The sequence below is a fragment of the Protopterus annectens genome, chromosome 2.part0, assembly GCF_019279795.1.
Source record: "Protopterus annectens isolate FY-2018-M chromosome 2.part0, PAN1.0, whole genome shotgun sequence".
Taxonomy (NCBI): Eukaryota; Metazoa; Chordata; order Ceratodontiformes; family Protopteridae; genus Protopterus; species Protopterus annectens.
In genome coordinates this window covers 947,290,376-947,311,136 of record NC_056728.1, presented here as the reverse complement: position 1 = coordinate 947,311,136, position 20,761 = coordinate 947,290,376, and the positions used below count along the sequence as shown (strand labels likewise).

Sequence of the window (20,761 nt, the reverse complement as noted above, 5' to 3'; positions counted from 1 at the left end):
GTGGGAGTCAAGATTCCCCATAAGGACCATCACAAGCAGTGTTTGTTTTGCTCAGGTGCTTCTCACGACCATACATCTTGTCCTGTTTGTCAAGTGTTTGTTCCAAAAACCTTGCATAGTTGTCTCTCCCCTTTAGGTATTTACTTGGAGAACCAACAGCTTACATTAATGCTGAGGGTGCTGTGGTGGAATTGTCCTGGCCTGCGGGTCAGCCATCTGCAAAGAAGGCCAAGAATGCTCAGTCAGATTCAACTGTGTACTGCCTCTACCAGGCATCTCTGTCAAGGCTACTGAAAGCCCAGAGGACCACCTAGTTATTCAGTCACATTCCTCTGCCTCGTCCGTTTCAGAGTCTGGCATGGATCCGGTTTCTCACACATCTCCAGAGGCTCTGCAGACATCCATTTTAGATGTTTAGGGTAACCACGGCTAATTATTTCTGAAATGCCTGGGGTGTTCCACAGTTCCTTGTTAGAGAGGAGTTTCCCACTATGCTTATTGAGTGTTGGCAGGGGACCGAGCCATCTGAGATATTAAGAACTGATGTCCCCTTGAAAAAGAAGTAGAAGACTTAAGCATATTTTCCTGCTTCTAAGGATCAGCAGGGTGAATGGCAGGATTACACTCAGGATTGGTTCAGTGCTGTTATGGCTTTGAAGCCTCGTCAGGGGGATTCTGTCTGTGCTCCTCCTTGGTCTTCTCCTCCTTTTAAGAGGTCTATGGAGCAGGTTTAATTTGATGAGGAATCCTTGGCCTATTCCTCCCAGATTCCCTCTCCCTTGGATTATGGTTCTGAGGAAGAGGATTCTATTAGTCCAGATTCACACTCGAGATGATTTTCTCTGGGGACATGGTTTCCCGTTTGATCAAGTTTATGTGGGACTGTACCCAGGTTTCTGATGTCCAAAAGAGGTATTATGAGCTCCTTTAATGGAGTCTCCCAAGCCCTCTGCTCTTCCTCCTGTTCTTGTTGCCTTGTTAGATACTTTTTCTGCAGCTTCTCAGACACCTGATTCCAACTCCCCTGCTCCTAAGAAGCCTGACAGGTTTTATAAGATACCTGAGGATTGTTAATTTCTTTACAATTGTCCCTCTGCTGACTCTTCAGTTATTTCACTTTCTTCTGATACGCCATGTAAGCTTTCTCTTTCTTCAAAGCTACTTTTGTCTGACAAGGGCAGCAGAACTGTGGAGAGGTTAGGTAGGAAAGTATATACTGCTGCTACTCTGGTTTTCAGGGCTGTGAATTACCAGACCCACATGACCAGGTATATTTTGGCCCTTTTTTGTCAAGCTTTTCAAGTTATTTCAGACCTTCCTGGCTTTGAGGGGCAGACTCTGGCTCTTCTTTATTAGGGTCCTCTTTTCAAGTGGCTTGCCATTCCTTCCATTAAATGTAGTTATGATGCAGCTGATGCCGCATCTAGAACTGCTGCCTTTGGTTCTGTCTTGAGAAGGTATTCCTGGCTCTTTCTATAGCCTTTGAGTGATGATATTAAAGCCAAGCCTATGGATGTTCCTCTTGATAAAAAAAAAATCTGTTTGGTTCCACAGCTGCTGAGCTCATTAAATTATTTCTGGAAAAGGGTAAAGTTATGCAAGAATTAAAACATATTTTTGTTTCCCCTGTTCCCAAATGTCAGAGGAATTACCCTACTAAGTCTGCTTTTTTCTGTAGATAGTCTCACCTTCCTCCCAAGGGTAAAAAGGGTGGTAAAAGGGCTCCCCATGCCAAGTCTACTCTGACTCCCACAGCTCTGTAGCGCCTCTCTTCAGATCTGTCTTCTTCCCTCCCCCCTCAGTCATGTTCCTTTATCTCTGTCTTTCTTGTCCTTTCCCATTGGTTAAAAATCACTCAGGATTCTTGCCTGTTGTGCAGGCAAGCTCTTTAGTTTGGGATCTGGCTGTCCAGTATCAGATGACTCTTCAGGTTGCTTATATTCCTTCAGATCAAAACATTGCATCAGATTCTCTAAGCAGGCCCATAACACAAACTTATGAGTGGGTGCTTCAAAGAGATGTGTTTCTGGACATTGTCCACCACTGGAGTACTCCCCAAGTAGATATTTTGCCTCCCTTTTGAACAGACAGCTTCCTGTCTTTTGCACCAGAGTCCCATGTCCTTAGGCTTGGAAGGTGGATGCCCTATCTTTTTCTGGAAGGGGATGTTTCTTTAGACCTTCCCTCCTTTTCCTCTCATACTGAGAGTCATGTTCAAGATACAACAGGACTCTGCCAAAATCTTGTTGGTGACTCCTTTCTGGCCTAGACAGTATCTGCTCCCTCTACTTCTGCATTTAGTCAAGGAGAATCATCACAAGTTACCTCACAGGGTGGACCTTAACAGACAAGACAAGGGGTCTCTCATCCATCCCCCCTCCTCTCCACTCTTCAACTGACACCGTGGGTGATGTGTTTTGATCCTTTTTAGGCATCTTTTTTTCTGAGGACATGCTTTGGGTTCTGTAGGAGGCCAAGAAACCCACCATCAGGAAATGTTATTTATCCAAATGGAAGAGATTTTCTATTTGGTGTCTTTCTCATAACCTGGACCCACTTTCTGTGGAAGTTGCTTTGGTTCTGTCTTATTTGTGTGAATTGCTTAATGCTGGGTTTACATACTCTTCAGTTAAAGCCCACCTGTAAGCTATTTCTGCTTGTCTGCCTTTGACTCCCCTTTTTGCTTCTAGATTAGAGGTCAAACAATTCCTTAAAGTTGTCCTTTATATTGGGCCTCCCAGGAAGCCTATTCCTCCTTCCTGGGACCTTAATTTTGCTTCAGCTTCCTTACAGCATTGTACTTGGAAGTCTGTTCTTCTGCTGGCCCTTTCTTCAGCTAGAAGGGTGTCTGAGCTTCAGGCCATTATGGCTGTTCCTGCTTTTTGCATTTTTCAAAGTGACAGGATGTCTCTTCGTACTAATCCTGCTTTTATACCCAAGGTGGTTGATGAGTTGTCTCTTAATCAGTCTATTTATTTGCCCACTTTTTCCCTTCTCCACATTCTGCTAGTGCAAAGGTTCTTCACACCTTGGATTTTCGTAGACAACTCCGGTATTATGTGGATAAGACTAAAGCCATTTATAAATTTGAGCAACTTTTTTTTTTTTCATCCTTGGTTTTTGATTTTGCTTGCTTCTAAGCAAACCATTTCTTCCTGTATCTCTAAGGCCACTTCTCTTTTCACTGGAAAGTTCTCTCCTCTTCTTTTCATAGGTGTGTACTAGGCTAATGGCCCTGGAGCCTTTACAAGCCTAGCCCATAGAAGTGCCCTGGCATCGTGCTGCCCAATGTTAGTTCCCAGTGTCTCTATCAAGTAGACCCACTGGAGTGATCCCCAGGATGAACTTTCTATTACCCATGCACTCATCAAGATTTTTCTTGGACGGACAGCGAGGTGTTCCAGTGCATTGTCAGTCTCTGGGTTATGAACCTGTCCCTCCAGCATGTTCTGTTGATTGTGGTAATGAGGTTGAGGTCTCTGGAGCGTGTGGTGTGGAGGGATTGGGATTTCTTTAGATGTTGCATTTTTAACAGAGCTGGGTCAGACATGGCTTTGTAAGTCGAGCAGAGATGGTCTCTTAGTAGACAATATGAGACAGAGAATAGCTGTCGTTTTTTTGAGTCTGTCCATGCAGGACATGTTTAAGGCCTAGGATCCTCTTCATGAGGTACTTTTGTGGCCTTTCCAGCTTTTGCATGTGTCTAGTGAGGTACATGCCAAATGGGGCATTATACTCGATGATTGGCCTAATGAGGGAAGGGTAGAAAGAGATGATGACCTCTTTCTTCCTGGATGCAATACCCTTGGTAATGAGATGTGCCACATAGAAGGACTTTCTGACCACAGTGGTAATGTTGTGGTCAAAGGAGAGATTGCTGTCAACCTGTGTCCCCAGATCTCTTGTAACGCCTTCAGTATTCAGTGGGCTCCCATCGATGTGGTAATTAGTGGGAACTGAGTTTTTCCCAAAGGGGATGACTACACATTTTTTGGCATTAAACTTAAGGCCATGGTTTCAACACCAGTCATTGGTCTCAGTGAGGCCTTTCTGTAGGGTGTCTACATCATTTGGGGAGTTGTTAATTGCTCCCAGCTTGCAGTCTTCTGTGAACTTGTTTAGCCAGAGTCCCTCTGTGTTGGCCTGGACTTCTGAGAAGTAGATGCCAAACAGGAGAGAACCCAGGACTGATCCCTGTGGGACTCCACTCATGATTGATCGGCAGTCTGACTTGGAATCCACTGCTTTCACACTGTGGGTTCTGTGAACCAATTTGCAACCCACCTAGTGATATAGGGATTGATCCCTAGTTTGGTGAGTTTATCAGTAATTCCTGAGTGGGGAATGGTATCAAAGGCCTCGGCCAGATCGAGGTAGGCTGTATGAACTGCCTTACCCTCATCCACAGCTCTGTTGACTGACTCAAAGACGTCAACCAAGTTGAGCGGGCATGATGTACCTTTCACAAAACCAAATTGCGTGGGATCTAAAGTTGGAGATTCTCTAGATCCTTGTTAATTAGATCCCTGATGATGTGCTCCATAGCCTTACATAATGGGGCGAAAATTACCAGGGTCTGTAGTCGCTCCTCCTTTATGGAGAGGGATGACTGTAGCAGTGCACCATTTGATAGGGACAAAGCCTGAAGGTGAGGCTGTGATTGAACAAGGCACACAGATGTGGCGCCATTTCACTTAAGTAGTACATGTAGAACACATCCAGGGATGTTGTCAGGTCCCATGGAAGCTGTATTCTTGGCCTTGGACAGTGCAGCTTTAACCTGTGCTGCAGTAATGCTGGGTGCCTGGCATTCCTCCGGTATTGTGATTGGTCCTTGGGGGGGGGGGGTAAAGTTGGCACTGAATCTGTTGGCAATTTGTTGGCTCAGTGTAGGAGGTACCATTGTGCAGTAACACGGAGCAAACTGGGGTGTTGCCATGAAGATTCTTAATGTAAATATAGAAGGCTTTGTGGTTGTGTTTAGTGTCTGCCGCAATATTGCCTTCATAGCTGGCTTTAGAGGTTTTGATGAGGGATCTCAACTTTTTGATAAGGCTGATATGTGAGTTTTTCCTGTTTTGGGTCTTCACCTTTTTCTGCAACAATTTCTTCCTTCTGTTGTAGACTATATTAATGGCAGGGAACCACCAGATTGGCTTCCTTTTTTGGAGTAGAGCATCTTGGTTCTGTTGGGTATGGTTAGTTCCATGCATTTATGTACATGTTCGTACAGTGCATCGGTGTATGATTCGGCAGTCATGCATCTATTTTCCATTAACATGAGTTCCGTGAAGTTAGCCACCTCTGTTTTTAGGAGCCCAAAGTCATCTTTGTAGAAGTTTTTCATGGTGGTTACCTTTGCGGGGGGGGGGGGGGGTGAGTGAGATGTGAATTTCCATGGTGATTGTTTGTGGTCGGATCTAACTAGGGAGGAATTGACTATTGGTGTAGAGAAACGGTTAGCCGTGTTAGTAATAACCAAGTCAAGGATGTTGCTTCTTCTAGTGGGGGTAAGAATGAGCTGATCTAGGGCATTGGAATTGATGAATTCCAGGAAGTGCTGGGCCAGTGCATTGGTGCATGAGTAGTTTTCCCAGTTGGTAGTTGAAGTCACCTAGTATGAGAGTGTTGGGTTGAACCCTAATAGTTTCCAGGGTGCTTAGGAATGTGGCGTGAGAGTCTTAGTACATGGCTGGGGACCTATAGCAGCCTACTACCTGAATCACCGTCTTACCCAATGTTAGTTGTACCTGAAGCCATCTCAGATGCATTATGCTGGGCTACTAGTCTGGAGGTGTTCATATCCTTTATGAATATGGAGACACCACCACCTTTGGAGCTTTGGTCCATGTATTGCAGCCGAAAGGTGTGTAATGAGTTACAGCCTGATCGCGCATGGGTGCTTTCTGCTGCTTTAAATCAGGTATCCGTTACAGCACAAATCTCGATGTTCTCCACTCTGAGGAGTACTTCGAGCAACTGCATCTTGAGATTTAAACTTCTAGATGCAGGCCATCTCTAGCAAAGCTTTGAGGTCTGTCAGTCATGTCATCCCAAGCAGACAGATACTGGATCCCCTTAGAATGACACCAGAAACTTAGCCATTTGTTGAAGTCAGTCATTTTCTGCTTGTACTGTGGTGGTATTCTGGGCAATGGTAGGATGCTGCTCAGGGCTAGGGTCATACCTGCCTGGGCCACATAATCTGAGAGCTCCTCCATGTCTCTCTTCATGGACAGTTAATGAGTCATACTTGTACTTGTTGTGGAATGACCTGAGTGCATGTGTTACATGTCAGATTCTGGCACCTGATAGACAGCTGACTGTTATCTTTTCCTTATTCAACCTAGTGAGTGGGACATCGGTTTGCCTCACTATTGAGTCACCTATGATTAGTGTATTGGGCAAGCTGTTTTGCCTTGGGGGCTTATGTTGAGGGGCACAATGTGTAGGTGAGCTGTGCGTCTTGTGGTTTCTGCTGTGTTGTGGTGGTCAGGTGTGTTTCTGCCTTGGAGGACTCTGCTGTTTGGATAGATTTCTGTTGAAAGCCTCTGTGAAGGTGGGTGCGTGGTTTGTATTTTTATGCGAGAGTTGTGATGGTGGGTGTTCTGGAGGGCTATGTGTTGCATGTAGTGTGGTGCAGGAGTTGACCACCTTCTCTTGACCAGTTATTCAGGTCTTGGCTTGAGAGTGCATAGTTTCCAATTTGGATATACAAATGCATCTCTCACAAGTCTGAGTGTTGGGAGGTAAGAGGGGAGGGTTGTCTGTGTACATGAGGCAGTTTCTACATTGCCTCAGAATGCCCAAGTTCACCGAGTTAATAGGAGAAAGCACAGGGAACTGACCTTTAGACATGCCAGGAGGGATGGTTATTATTATTAAGTACTGGAGTGGTTTCCTTATATATTCCTTTTACAGGAAAAATGTCACTCAAGGTGTCTGAGTCTGTACAAGGCACTCCCAAACACTTGAGGAGAAACTAATACATAGACCCTGAAAATTTAAGGATGAAGTATTTAGGCAGATATTCTGAAATTAGAAAGAAATCAAGCAGTACTTATTGAAAAATAAAGAATTAGCTTGTCAAGAATGATGAAGACAGTGGAGTTGCATGAATGGCTCGTTCTACCAGGGCTGTGGCTTCTGGTGCTTTTTCAAAGGATTGGATACCAATTCCATCCTTGAGGCTTCTACTTGGTCCTCTGTCCATACTTTCACTAAGCATAATAAATTGGGCTTTGTTTCCAGGGCAAGGACTGGCTTTGACAGAACTATCCTGCATGGTTTTCTAGAGGGTTCTTCTGGGCCTTTCTCCTCCCACCTTTCCTCTTGATCTTTGTTACTCTCCCTTTAGTAAAGAATACTGTAACAGAGATATGGAAGGACATAGTACAGTTGTGTAAAATCTTACCATAATGGTTCCTTCTCTTCACTGTTGCAGTATTCACTCCCTCCCTCTTTTTCTCCCTTTTTCCCCTTGTGGATGCACATGTTCTTCTTTTTCTTTGAACTCTTGTTCCTCCTGGGGCTCTTCATTTCAGAGGTTTGGATGTCTGTACGTCACCTTTATGCCCTACTCCTTGATCGGGGAACGTATGTGACAGACCATGTCCCTATAACAACCTAATTCCTTGGTATATTGACCGGACATTGGGCTGCCCTTGGCAGGGGATCCCTTTAGTAAAGAATACTACATTACAGAAAATACATTCAAACTTGATTTAAATTTGCCAGAGTGGGACTTTCCTATACATTAACTGGAAGAGAGTGCCAAATAACCACCACTCTCTCAAAAAAAAAAAAATAAATAAAAAAAAAAGAATGTCTTTAGCCATTATTGCTGGCATAGAGGAATAAAGCCTCGACTGCATGTATGGCTCAGACACTTGACAGCACTGGCAGAGGAATAGGCAGACCCTTCCTGTGGGGGGAGAGGTGTAGAACTGACTTCACACACTGAAGATGTCCCTCGGATGAGAGATGGTGACAACAGGGGCAGCATGGGCAGGTGTTAGGTTGACCAAGCCACAAAAGGGTAATAACCAGCAGAGCAATTGTGAAGAAGTATGCACTCACGGGGAAAGCCCTTATGGGTGGTGGTAGGTTATTTAAGAGTGCTGTCATCACTGAGATGCTGATGAAAGCACACAGCACTCAAATGGCTACCCCAGTGATACCCCCCCAACAACACCCAAAAGCACTTGCTTTGACTACAGGTGGAATCATTGTAGCAGAAGAATAAATGGGCACTGTCCAATCAAAGGAAATGTTGGTCAGCAGATTTTACTAACTAATCAACATTCATCTCAAAGTATCCTACAGTGACATTCCTTTGCATACTGACAGTGTCCGAGTGGGAAATAAAATGAGACAAGGAGTTTTTTTTGGACCAGTTTTCATACCACTGTAACCATTATCAGTCAAAGAAGGGGGCAAAGTCATGAAGGGTTTTAAAGACAAGGATAAAGCTCATCCTGTATTGGTAAACTTCTACCAGCATAGCAAAGCAAAGCTCATGAATACAGACACATGATTAAGGTATGTTAAGAAGGAATTTTCTTATGCAAGTCTCAATAGAAGGAGACATTTAGGAAAACTGACAGGAGAAAGTGGGATTGTGTCTGCTTACAGGAAGAAAAACATTAAAGAAAAAAATATTTAGAGAGAGAAATACAGATGTTCTTTATATTGATCACTACTACAGCTGCCTAAACTATATGGATTATATCCTTCCAAGGATATAACAGCCGTCCAGCTCGCAACATTTCAGGGTACCTTCTAGACATCCAAACTTGGCAGCTAAAGCTAAGCAGACTAAAAGACAAGTTTGAAAGGCAAGCCTTTTGGACCTTTACTGCTGCCAAAGAGTATGCTACTCTGAGGCTTTTGAGGATCAATGCTCAGCTTGTGCTGTTCCTTTGCTGGGCAGATAAGTTTCCTTTGGGGAACCTTCCATTATTTATGTTTTATTGTTAATATCTTATTATTCTGGAAGGAGTTTGTGTGTTAATGGACTGTTATGAGGCTGTACTGTATTTTTAAATGGGAGCACTCTTTTTTTTTTTTTCCTGTCAGTTTAAAAGTTTACTGTAATCCATTTTTTCTCTGGAGAAATTGTGTTTATTTTAATTTGTGGGGCTGGCAAAGTGTATTAAATTGCTTTCTACTGTGTTTGTTTTTAAAGAGGCAGTATTTTCTGCTTGACAATGGGACAGTCAGTCCTTCTTCCAGCTACACTAAGAATAACTTAAACAGCTTTAGTCATCACAGCAACCTAGCAGTTTGCCTCAAACGTAGGTGGGTGACTCTGCCTTGGCCATAAGCTGTACCTCGTGCCACTCACCTTTACAGTCTCTTAGCTTTGGAGGTTGTATGTTACCACCTTCAGTTTCTCCTGACAGTCAACCAGCTGCCCCTAAAAAGGCAGCTAAGATGTATGAAGTTCCTCATTCTTTTAAATTTTTAGAAACTCTTCCCAACCCTGATCCAGCAGCTGCAGCTTTAATTAATACTTCAGATTCTAAACACTTTTGTTAATTCCAGTCCTACTCTTTCTGATAACAATGGGAAAATTATTGATATGTTTGGGGCAAAAGTGTATGCTATGCTTATTTTCAGAATTTTGAAAAGTCAGGCTCATGTTAAGGTTTGTTCTGACTAATTGTGAAAGTATGAGGAATATTTTATTTGCAATTTCTTCTTATGAGGAAAAATCTCCTTTTAGGTAACTTAATTTTTTCTGTTGAAGACATTACTAATTGTATACAGTCTATGTATGACTCTCTTGATGCTTCCTTCAGGGCCATGGCCACTGGTACTGTTTTGAGGAAGTCTACAAGGCTGCATTCTCAGAACATCTCTGATGATGTTAAAAATCAGATTGTAAATTCTCCTTTGGATAGAGATCTAGTTTTTGGCCCCTCTGCTGCAAAGATTATCAAAAAGTGTAATGAAAGGGGTAATCTGATACAGGGAATCTCTAAGATTTTTTCAGTCCTTTTCCAAAATTTCCACGGGTTCTCTTAACTCCTCATCCAATTCTGATAAGGAAATAAAGTATCAACAAAATAGAGGTAAACAGATATTTAAGAAGAAATGTCAAGGGGGGGGGAATTCTGAAATATCCCAAAGCCAAATATAGTCCATTAAGTCAAAATGACTATTTAACAGACCCCCCCACTCTGGCATCCCCTTTTTTCTCTTTCAGAAAGTCTGACCCTCCATTTCTTTCTTTGACAACAGATAGCTTCAGACAAGTGGGTTCAGAAGATCATTCATCAAGCTTATAGATGGCAGTGGTAGGAAATTCCTCCTTTCCAGGGGATAATTCCTCATCCTCCAGATCAGACTCTCTTGTTTCCACCTGTCCTTCATCACATGCTGTCCCAGGGAGTGATGGAACCTCTTCCCCCTTCCTAGGTGGGAAAGGGGGTTTATTCAAAGATGTTTTAGTGCCAAAGAAAGAAATGCTTGGAGACCAATCCTGGATTTTTCTTTCCTAAACCTGTGTGTGATGGTCCCCAAATTCAGAATGATGTCACTTCATAATTTTTTACTTCTTTCTTCTCGCTCAACTTTCCTTGTAACATTAGATGTAAAAGAAGCTCATAACTGGACTCCTATTCATCCAGATTTCAGGTGTTTCTTAAGGTTCTTTGTGTCTGCATCATATTATCAGTTCTCTGCCTTACCCTTTGGACTATCCATTGTAACAAGTGTGTTCATAAAATGTCTTGCTCCAGTTAAAGCTCATTGCAGGCTACAGTGTTTTCACATTTTTTCACATTTAGATGATGTGCTTATCTTTGCAGAGTTTTTTTTCATAGTGTCAGGAATCTCTTTTTTGGGTGAATGATCACTTATACAAGCTGGATTGTGTTTCTAGGATGTCAACCAGACACCACAGTTCAAAGAGCTTTTCTTTCACAGGAAAAATAGATCTATATCTAGATCTATTTGTAGGGTTTTCCGCTCAGACTTTGGTTACTGCAAGGAAATACCTCAGGATTTTGGGTCTCATGGCATCTATGAATCACAAGACACCCCTGGCAAGACTCCACATGAGCAAAATACAGTGGTATCTGAAGTCCTTTTGGTCCCAACACCAGCACCCTTTATCTTTTCAGATCCTAGTGCTGGGGTTTGTCAGAAGGGAAATCACTTGGTGGAGACAACAGATGTACCTAAATCCAGGTCTCCCCTTCTCCCTTCCTGTTCTAAATCAGTCACCTTAGATGCATTGTACTTTGCTTGGAGAGCAGTTTCAGGAGGGATAAAAGTACAAGGCATTTGGGACACCAAGGACAGATGCAAGCACATAAATATAAAGGAGATGCTTCCCTGATTTAGGCACTCAACTCTCCGAATCATCTTTGGTCCCAGGGACCTCTTCAAGTTGATACAGACAATACCACAGTCAACAAACAATGGGGAACCAAGTCATACCCTCTTTGCAGCTTAGCCATGTTGGCCTGGGATATAGCTTTACAGCACAGTCTCATTCTACAGGCATCCTATATTCCATCAAGCAGAACTGTGTGGCAGACAAGTGCAACAGGGCAAGGGCAGACCTTCACAAATGGAAACTAGATTAGGGGGTCTTCCAATATTTGATCCATCTGTGGGGAGTTCCTCAAGTTGACCTGTTTTCCTCCTCTCTGAAGAATCAGATGGCAAGATTCTGCTCCATGACTCCATGTAAGAAGGCTTGGAAAACTTGGCTTTTCTTTTCCTTGTACATGAATGTTCCTGTATGTTTTTTCACCCTTTCTGCTAATATCAAGGGTACTTTTGAAGATTCAGAAGAAATCCCACATGATTATTGTGGTGACTAACTTCTTGCCCAGGCAAATGTGGTTCTCCCTTCTTTTGGAAATGGCCAGGGGCAGTTACCAAAAGCTTCCTCACAAACCGGATCTACTCGCACAAGAACAGAGGTGTCTTGATACACCCAACCATTAATTTGACTGCCTGGAGTATAGGGTCTTAATTCTCGTTAGGCACCTTTTTACTGAGGACATGCAGCAGGTACTGATGGAGGCAAGAAAGCATGCCAGTACAAAATTGTGTTACCAAATGGAAAAGATTTTTTTTTTGTTAATGCGAACAACATAACACACACACATTCAGGACTAGTTGTGTTCTTGTTTTACCATGTTTGTGTGAGTTACTATCCTTTGGCCTTCCTTACTCCTTCTGCCTATAGATCTTCCTCTTTCAATGCAGTCTCAAGTAAAAATGTTTTTGAAAGAAGTTTTGCGTAAGGGAACTCCAAGAAAACCAGTGGCCCTCCTTTGGATCATAATTTTGTTTTAGGGGTGCTAATACTTGCTCCATTTGAACCAGCTAACCTGGCTGAATTGAGGTTCTGAACATGCAAACGGGTTTTACTGCTTGTTTTGGCCCCCAAGCAGCAGCAACCTTATCTGAGCTGCAAGCTCTTATGGGTGAGTCTCATTTTCCACAAGAACTGGGTTCGTTTAAGGAGTAACACTTTTATGCTTAAAGTGCTATCCAAATTTATTTTGAGTCAAACTATCCATCTCCTCATTTTCTTTCCTGAACCTAAAAATGAGAGCAAAATAATACTTCATAACTGGGATGTCCACAAATAGGTTAGCTTTAATTTTGTTAGAACTAAATCTTTCAGATCTTTGGATTAATTTTCATTTCTTGCGAAGGTAAGCAGAGCGGATAACCTGCGTCAAAGCAGACTATTTCCAAATGTTTGTCTAAGGCTATTACCTTTTGCTATATTCACCACAAAAAACTATTACAGGCAGTCAGTTTAATCTCTGGCTTTTTGGAAAGAGTTGGATTATAGAAGTATTCTAGAGGTAGCAGCATGGTCCTTCGTACGTACTTTTACAAAACACTATAAGCTTGACTCCTTCTCTAGGTCTAGATCAGGCTTTGCTTGGACCATTCTCCATGAGCTTCTGGACTTTTCTCCACTCACCTCCCAAAATGTGTAAGCTATGGTAATTTACCCATATGGCTTAGGTTACTGTAGCAGTGATCAATATGAAGACCGTAGTACAGCTGTGTAAGTAAACTTACCATAACAGTAGATGTTCCAATGATTACTGCTGTGGTAGCCACACTCTTCCTCCATCTCCCTTGTTTCTTGATGTGTTGTTTCTGCCAGGGTGTGGTCATTTATATTTTGGTCTTTTAGCATTGTTCGTTCAGGGCTCAGCCTCTCTCTCTTGTTAGCAGGGCAGCTCTGGAAGTTTTAGCAACAAAAACTTGTTTTTAGTCAGCTTAGCTCGAGCTGCCAGACAATTTGGTCATGTAAGCGATGCCCTGAAGCTTTGGTAGCTGACCAGCTGTTATATCCTTGGCAGGATATAACTCATATAGCTTAAGCTACTGCAGGAATGATCATTCAAGTATCTGCTGTTAAGGTAACTTACACAACTGTAATGAGCTCTGACTGCTGTTTTGACACTACTAATGACTATGTCTTTGTTTTATAGCTTAGTGTTTCCAGAAAGGACATTTTACTTGTGTGCAAAAACAGGAGCAGAAGCTGATGAATGGATCAAGATACTGAGATGGAAACTGGTAGGTAGATAATTATTAAATATTGTGTAAGAAAAATGATAGCTAGTTAGTAAAAAAAAAATGAGTAAGCAAATGTTTACTGTACTTTTAACCATTCAGTAAACTGATACAATGTTGATTCATCTTTCTTTCCTGTTGATTTAGACCAGTGTTTATCAGCTGGTGGGATCAGTCTCCTAGGGGAGGTCTGTGTCTGTTTGGGGAGCCCCATGCAAGTCTGAAAATGTTGTAGATTTAAGTTTTGTTTCTAGTTGCTATATTATAGTAGATGTCATAGTAAAAGTAATGAATGACCTGGGGCGCATGTCTTTTTTAAAACACCATCATTAAGTCATCACTTAAGGCATAGGCACTTGTTTATTAATTGAAAAGAAAACTAGCCATAATGTTTTTTTTCATTTGTTATACATTGCATAAATGTATCTTTTTTATTACAACTGTCATTTACTCCAGCTTTACATAAATTGTTAATTTCCTGCCTTATCTTAAACGTCATTCCTCCTCCCGAACATTGCTCTGCATGTATTATTTCCACAGTTCCCATTTATTTCTATGTAATTTGTTCTAATGTAATTTGTTCTTTCCCTTTTCTAAATATCTCACTTGTAGTTCTTTTATCTCTTTAATAATATTCAATACTTCAATTAGTTTGTTTTATATTTTGGAATCCATTTTCTAGTAATTGCTTTTTTTGGCAGCCAATAACATTAAACATAATAAGGCCTTACTGTGTCTAGGTAATTCTGATGCTGTGTCCCAGCTCAAAAGAATCATTTCCTTAATTAGAGCCATTTGCTACCACAATATTTATAACAGGGTTTTCTGCTAACTCTTTGCACTCCCAAAAAACAAGTTCCCAATTACCTCTGTTTTTTCCCATCACACCTCTAGCATTTGCTCTCTATTTGAGGAAAAATCTTTAAAGTCTGCTTGGGGTAGAAAAATACCAATGCAAACCCTTTCAAGAAAAAATCCTAAACCTCTGTACTTTATTGCATACTTGGAAGTCTTACATATGTCATTCCACTGTTCCTTTATTAATTGCTTTTCCAGTTTTGTTCTCTTTCCAATCTGTTCTAACCTCCACTGATTGATTCTTATAGTTATCATGGAATATTTTGTATGCCCTACTCTTTATCCCTTTTTTAACAGCAGCTTCTGTTCTAGACTTGAGAAAAACCCTACCAGAGCAGGTATTTCACTATTCCTTTCTCTTTGCCAGTCCCTGGTAGGGAAGGCAGTCTGTAACCTGGTCTCCCAAATAACATTTGCTAATGGAAAAACAACCAGAACAAAAAAGCTAATAAATTTGCAGGTTCAAGACATTTCTGCTTGGCCTCATCCCAGTCTATTACCTTTACTTCTCTAGTATTTGCTTCCAATACTGTGGTTCTTTTGCCAATTTTCTCCAGTAGATTCTGGCCCCCTCTTACCTGTTCTCTGTAACCCAACTTGCAGTCATCCCTTTTGGCAGAATCTCCTTTCTCCATTCCCATGTTAACTTAGTTCTTAGAATACTTTCTGTAACTTTATGAAAATAATATTCTGAGTGGCTGTTCTTGTTCTCCTTAAGATGTGCATTGAAAATCCTACTATCTCCTTGTTTCTTTAACTCACCCTCTTTTTATTATCCCTTTCTAATTTGATTTATAACCTTCTGTTTGTGTTATGTATATTAGCCTTAACTATGTATTCTAAAATATACATACAAATCAGTTAATCCTACACAATCGTGCCCTCGGGGAGGATCTACTTATCCCACTTAACCCTTTCTTCCCCTCCCAAATTAATTATTTCCTAATGTTGGTCTTGGCAGCTTTTCTCGTGGCTGAGTTTGGAGCATACACACTATGGGCTTCTTCAATTAACAAATCCTGCTGTTGAGCACCAGTTCTGTTGCTTATTGGTACTTTCATAAAATTAATAGTCTCTCCCCTCCAGTTTTTCTGGTACAACAGAAGACCTCAGGTTTTCTCTTGTTCAAACTTTACTCTTTTTGAAACGGCTCTTCTTGAGAACCTCATGCTCAGCCAGCCTTTTCTTTGTTTCATCCTCTGATTTTTGCAGTTTTTATCAGTTCATCTGAATAGCTTAAATAGACTTAATAACTTAAATAGACTTAAAGCTTCTTCTGTTGTTTCCATCCTTGTTCTATTTGAGCTGATATATTACTTCAATGTTTCATTTATTGACTGGCTAAAACAAAAAATAACTGACAATGAAATTATTCACCCAGGTCTCAACATAGTCAGAATGAGCATAAAACTTAAAAGAGCAGCTAGTATTGATATTATTTATACAAACAACTTAGAAATAACTCCACCCTGTCTAAATATCACAAAATTTAATAATGTTGATGATCTGATTGCATACCTCATCCCATAATATAAAATCCTCTGGTTGCTTACCAGATACTATGTGACCACCTCCCAACCTATTTATTAAGACAACAACATTGCTCACTCAAACAAATCTGTAAACAAGTATGCAATTTAACCAAATTTGACAAAAACATATTTATTACAGCCTTGCCCTACTACAACCAGAATATATTGAGTAATGACCCTAGATGATGCAGTTACTCACTTCAATTACACGTTCCTAAAAATGCTAAATGATTTAGCATCCGTTAGGACAAGAAGGGTAAAAAGTGCCACAGCGCTATGGCTGACAAAAGAGACCAAACAGCTCATGCTGCAAAGAGTAAAGCATGGAATGAATGGTATAAGAATAGAACACATGACTATCAAAATTTTAGATATCTCAGAAACTGTATCAGGATCCTTATTAAATCTGACAAGAAATCATGTTAATCTCCAAAAAGCACCAAAACAACCCCAAGCTATTTTTGTCCTCTCTAAATAAGCTATCACATCCTGGCCATACCACTACACCCTGTCCTTTTACTTCAAGCACTAAAAGTCCATTGCCATTCAGTTCAACACTCAGTTTATCCAGTCATTTCTGTCACTAATTAATGACCACCTTACTTCAGCCCTCCAACTTAAATCTATTCTTGCAAGCAAAACACTCTCTTAGTTTTCATCACATCCCAACCTTATCCATAAAAAAATTACCAACCAAATTAAAAGCAACAACCTCAGCTGCTAATAACCTTCCCACTGAGTTCCTCAAAGTAGGTCAGAAAGCACTAGTTTTCCCTGTGTCCATTCTGATAAACTGGTCAATAATTGAAAACTGTGTCCCATCCATCTGGAAAAATCCATTACTATACCCTTTTACAAAGGAGGTGCTTCGATAGAGTTAACAAACTATAGACCTATTCCTATCCTATTTCCCCTGTCTAAAATCCTTGAGAAATGCATCAACTGTCAGCTTCTGAAACAAATAATTAAACACAACCTCCTCTCCAACACTCAGCACAGTTCCAGGCCCACCTACAGTACTACTACTGCCCTCCTCAACTTCGCCAACATAGTAAATCTGTACAGAAAAGAGGGCAACCTTGTCTCTTCACTTTTCCTTGACCTTTCCCAAGCATTTGACACAGTGTCCTACCAAAAGCTCCTTTCTGAACTTGCAACTCTAGGTCTAACTTACCCCCCCCCCTCTCCTGGTTTCACAGTTATTTATGCAAATGTCAGCAGGCAACTAAATGGCAACAGAACATTTCAATCAATCTATGTTGGTGTTCCCCAAGTGTCTATTTAATATTTTCATATATAAACTTCATACTGTTACAATATTTATCATTCTCGTACAATGTGCCAACGATTCAGTCCTCATCTGCTCTGCTGCATCCATAACAAAATTAAGTCACTCAAAAATCTTTCATTGACATTGAAGTATGACTAAAAATTCTAATTTGCTGCTTAATGCCAGAAAAACAAGCTTATGTGAGTTACTCAAAAACAACACCTTAACCAGAAACATATACTTAATATTACTTCAAGTAATAACACATAAATAGAAACCATATGCCAAGCTATACTTCTCAGAGTCAAAATAGATGACAACCTCAAATCTGACCATTGCATACTTCATTCAATTAAGAAAACTCACCAAAACTGAGCTCCCTCTATAGGACAAAACAATACCTGAGAGTTCAAGCAAGGATTACCTTAGCAGCAACGTATCTCCTTCCTTCTCTACTATATGCTTCCCCTACTTTTACACATATCAACAATGCATATAAAACTAAACTAGCCTCCTGCTACTACAAAACAGCTGAATTTGCAACCAACCAGCCTTATAAAACATACCACTGCCTTGCATTAAAACAATCTAACTGTTTTGAACTCCCAAACCAGTGGACATACTCACAACTAATCATTACCCACAACCTGTTGTACGCTGCAGACAAATGTCCTGCATTACAAAATACTCAACTGTACTGTTCACCCACTATAGACCTTTGCTCTAGCAATAAACTCTTACTATGCATCAGTAGGTCATTCAACACTGCTGGAGACTCTGTGTACCCTCATTGTGTGTCAAACCTCTGGAATGAAATCCACACACAGTTAAAACAGATTAAAACTTAAATAGTTTCAAAACTCTGATTAAACAGCATCTATGCAAAAGATTCTTGCTCGCGTGGCTAGCTTTACTCAAATTGCTTTTCTTCAACTCTTACAGCCACTTTGCTTACCAATTTTTGTACCTTATCACTCCTCCTCTTACTGCTTTAATTTCTTAAACTCTTACTCTTCCTGTTTCTCACCCCCCCCCAACTAACTACAGTTTCTCCCCTGTCCATTTATCTTCCTGCTCATTTCCATAATTTCTCCTTTTATATCTCTCTTATCAATGTTTAAGATACATTACTACTAGTCTGTCTGTAAATTATTACTAACTTCAAAAACACCCCAGTTTGATTGTTTCCCTGCAGCTATCATGCTATAAATACATTTACTTTTATTGTATTTTATTATGTTATGTTGCCCTATCCCGCCTTCATTCTTGATGGTTGGGTTTGGAACCAAGCATCAGTTCTGACTCAGCCACATACTAAAGTTTGAGAGCTTTCACTGGCTCGAGGCTACACCCTATCCCAAGATGCCTAGCGACTGTTACCCAGATCTTGTTTGCTGCTTGAAGCCGTTTTCACTGGCTCAGGCTAAATTTGTCTTGTACCATTATATTAAGATATGTTTTGTTATCCACTTAGTATGTTAACCTTTTTGTGGTAGCTTAATCATCTGGGGTGTCTTTTGAGGGTTGTTATTGTTGGTTTTCCATTGTTTTTTCTGCTGCTTCTGTGTGGGCCATCATTCCTTCTCAGGCCTTTCTCCCTTTCCGGCTGAATTTTGCTTCCCCCTTTTTCTAAGAATCTGTTAAGTTGAGGATTCTTTGTTTGAGCCCATTTTAGTTAGAGGGCTCTCCTTCCCCTTCCTTTCTTACTATCTTTATAAGGGTTTGCCATTTAAGTTAGAGGAGACTGTCGTTTAACTTAGAGACCTCTCCTCTAACCTTCCCTTATCTTTCAATAAAAAAAAAAAACAAAAAAAAAAACACTTGTTTTTTTTCCTGCTGTGTGCCTTGTTACCTTTAGTGTAGAGTTGAATTTGAATTGTGTTTTCTTCATAACACTAGTGATTGGCTACAACAGTTTTTTTGCTATAATGTCTAAGGATTCGACCAAAGAAACTAAGCAGTCTGGGTTTAAGAAGTGTGATTTTTGCCCGCAAAAAATGTCCTTAATGAGCACACGAGTTGTGTGTATTGTTTAGGAGCCATTCACCTGCAGGATTCATGTTCTATTTGCCATGGCTTTAGCTCAAGGGTCCTGCAGGAATGGAGAAACAAGCTGATAGGGGTTTATTGAAAGGGCCTTTCAAGACGGTTGTGGAAGGAAATCTGGCCTCGAAACCCACTGATAGGGCCTCAAAAAAATCTACTTCATCAGTTCCAAATTCAGAGCTGATGAAGAGACATGAAAAACAAGTATTTTTGGATCCAAAGTCTGTCGGGTCTGAGAAGTCTAACTCTCTTTCAGTTCCTTCTGTATCTTCGGAACTGTCTTGGAGCCAAAAAAGGAGCCGGTCACCATCCTTGGAGCCAGTCCACTCAGTGCCACAGTCTCCTTTGCTGCAATCGGTGGCTGGTAGCCACAGATCATCCACCCATTCCTCTCTGTCTTCCAAGAGCTTATCGGATGACGATGTGGATAGGGTGGTTAGGAGGTTGCTTCGGACGCAGGCCCTTGCAAAAATTCTCTCGAGCCCAGCCCAACCGGATGAGGAGCCTACTACCAAATCTGCTTTGCCTTCCATTCCTCTTCCGACTCTGATGAGTTTAGAGCCAGGGTGCCTGGAGGTCATTGTGGTGGAACCGTTGGAGCCAGTAATCAACTCCGGTATCTCGGTTCTGCCATCTGCTCCAATCTCGTTGATGTTGTCTTCCATCGAGAAATCTGGGAGCCGACACTCCCTCGTTGGTTCCAGGGGGAGAGTCAAAGCGGACCCTTGTCAGAACAGACTATCCCACTTGGAGCTTCGGCACAGGTGAGTTTGGCACCCACATCAGCCTTGGAGCCATCCTCCTTGGTGCAGGGGAAGTCTCCCAGTTCCTCGGAGCTGGAGGCTCTCTCGGCCCAGGATCGTGGTGCCTTCGAGGTGATGAGGAGTGTGCTTTCCTCAGAGACTCCACCCTCGGCTCCAGCTACTCTTTCCCAAAAAGGGCCAGTGTCAACCTCTATACCATCCCTCCAGCCCCAGCGTAGAGAACCAATGCCCCCGACGTGCCAATGGATGAGACCCTCTCATCTGAAACCTCCCCAGAGCATCCCTCCAAAGAGGTCCCTTGCAAGAGAACTTGTAAGAGGAAACACATAGACTCCCTTCAGTCTGTCACATCGGATACTGACTTAGAGGATTCAGAAGGGTCCCCACGGTCACCCTCTGAGGATGTCTCCTTTTCAGACATCTTAGAGATCCTGAAACAGAGAGGTGGCTGGAAGACCCTCTCCCCTTCTGAAGATGAGTCGGCATACCTTGGAGGCATTTGGTTCTCGACCCTCCACCTCTTGGATGTCTCTGCCTTTCTACCTGGGTGTAGTCAATCGAAAGGCATGGGGCTCTCCAGCGTCAGTGGAACCAGTTCCGAGGATGCCCAACAAATTCATTACAGCACTGGAGGACAAGCATTTTCTAACTAAAGGTGTCCCAGTAGATGCTATGGTGGTGGTGGTGGCATCAGCCACCAAGAAGTAATTAGCCGAAACTTCATC

General features: G+C 41.6%; 1 protein-coding gene across 1 annotated transcript in view; it reads left to right on the top strand.

Annotated features, from left to right (window-relative positions):
* The window catches only part of DAPP1 (dual adaptor of phosphotyrosine and 3-phosphoinositides 1), a 994,374-nt gene that overhangs the window by 927,247 nt on the left and 46,366 nt on the right, over positions 1 to 20,761 (top strand). Inside the window, exon 8 of the mRNA XM_044061206.1 lies at positions 13,482 to 13,569. Within this exon, the coding sequence (XP_043917141.1) occupies positions 13,482 to 13,569 (88 nt within the window). The remainder of the gene's footprint in view (positions 1 to 13,481; positions 13,570 to 20,761) is intronic.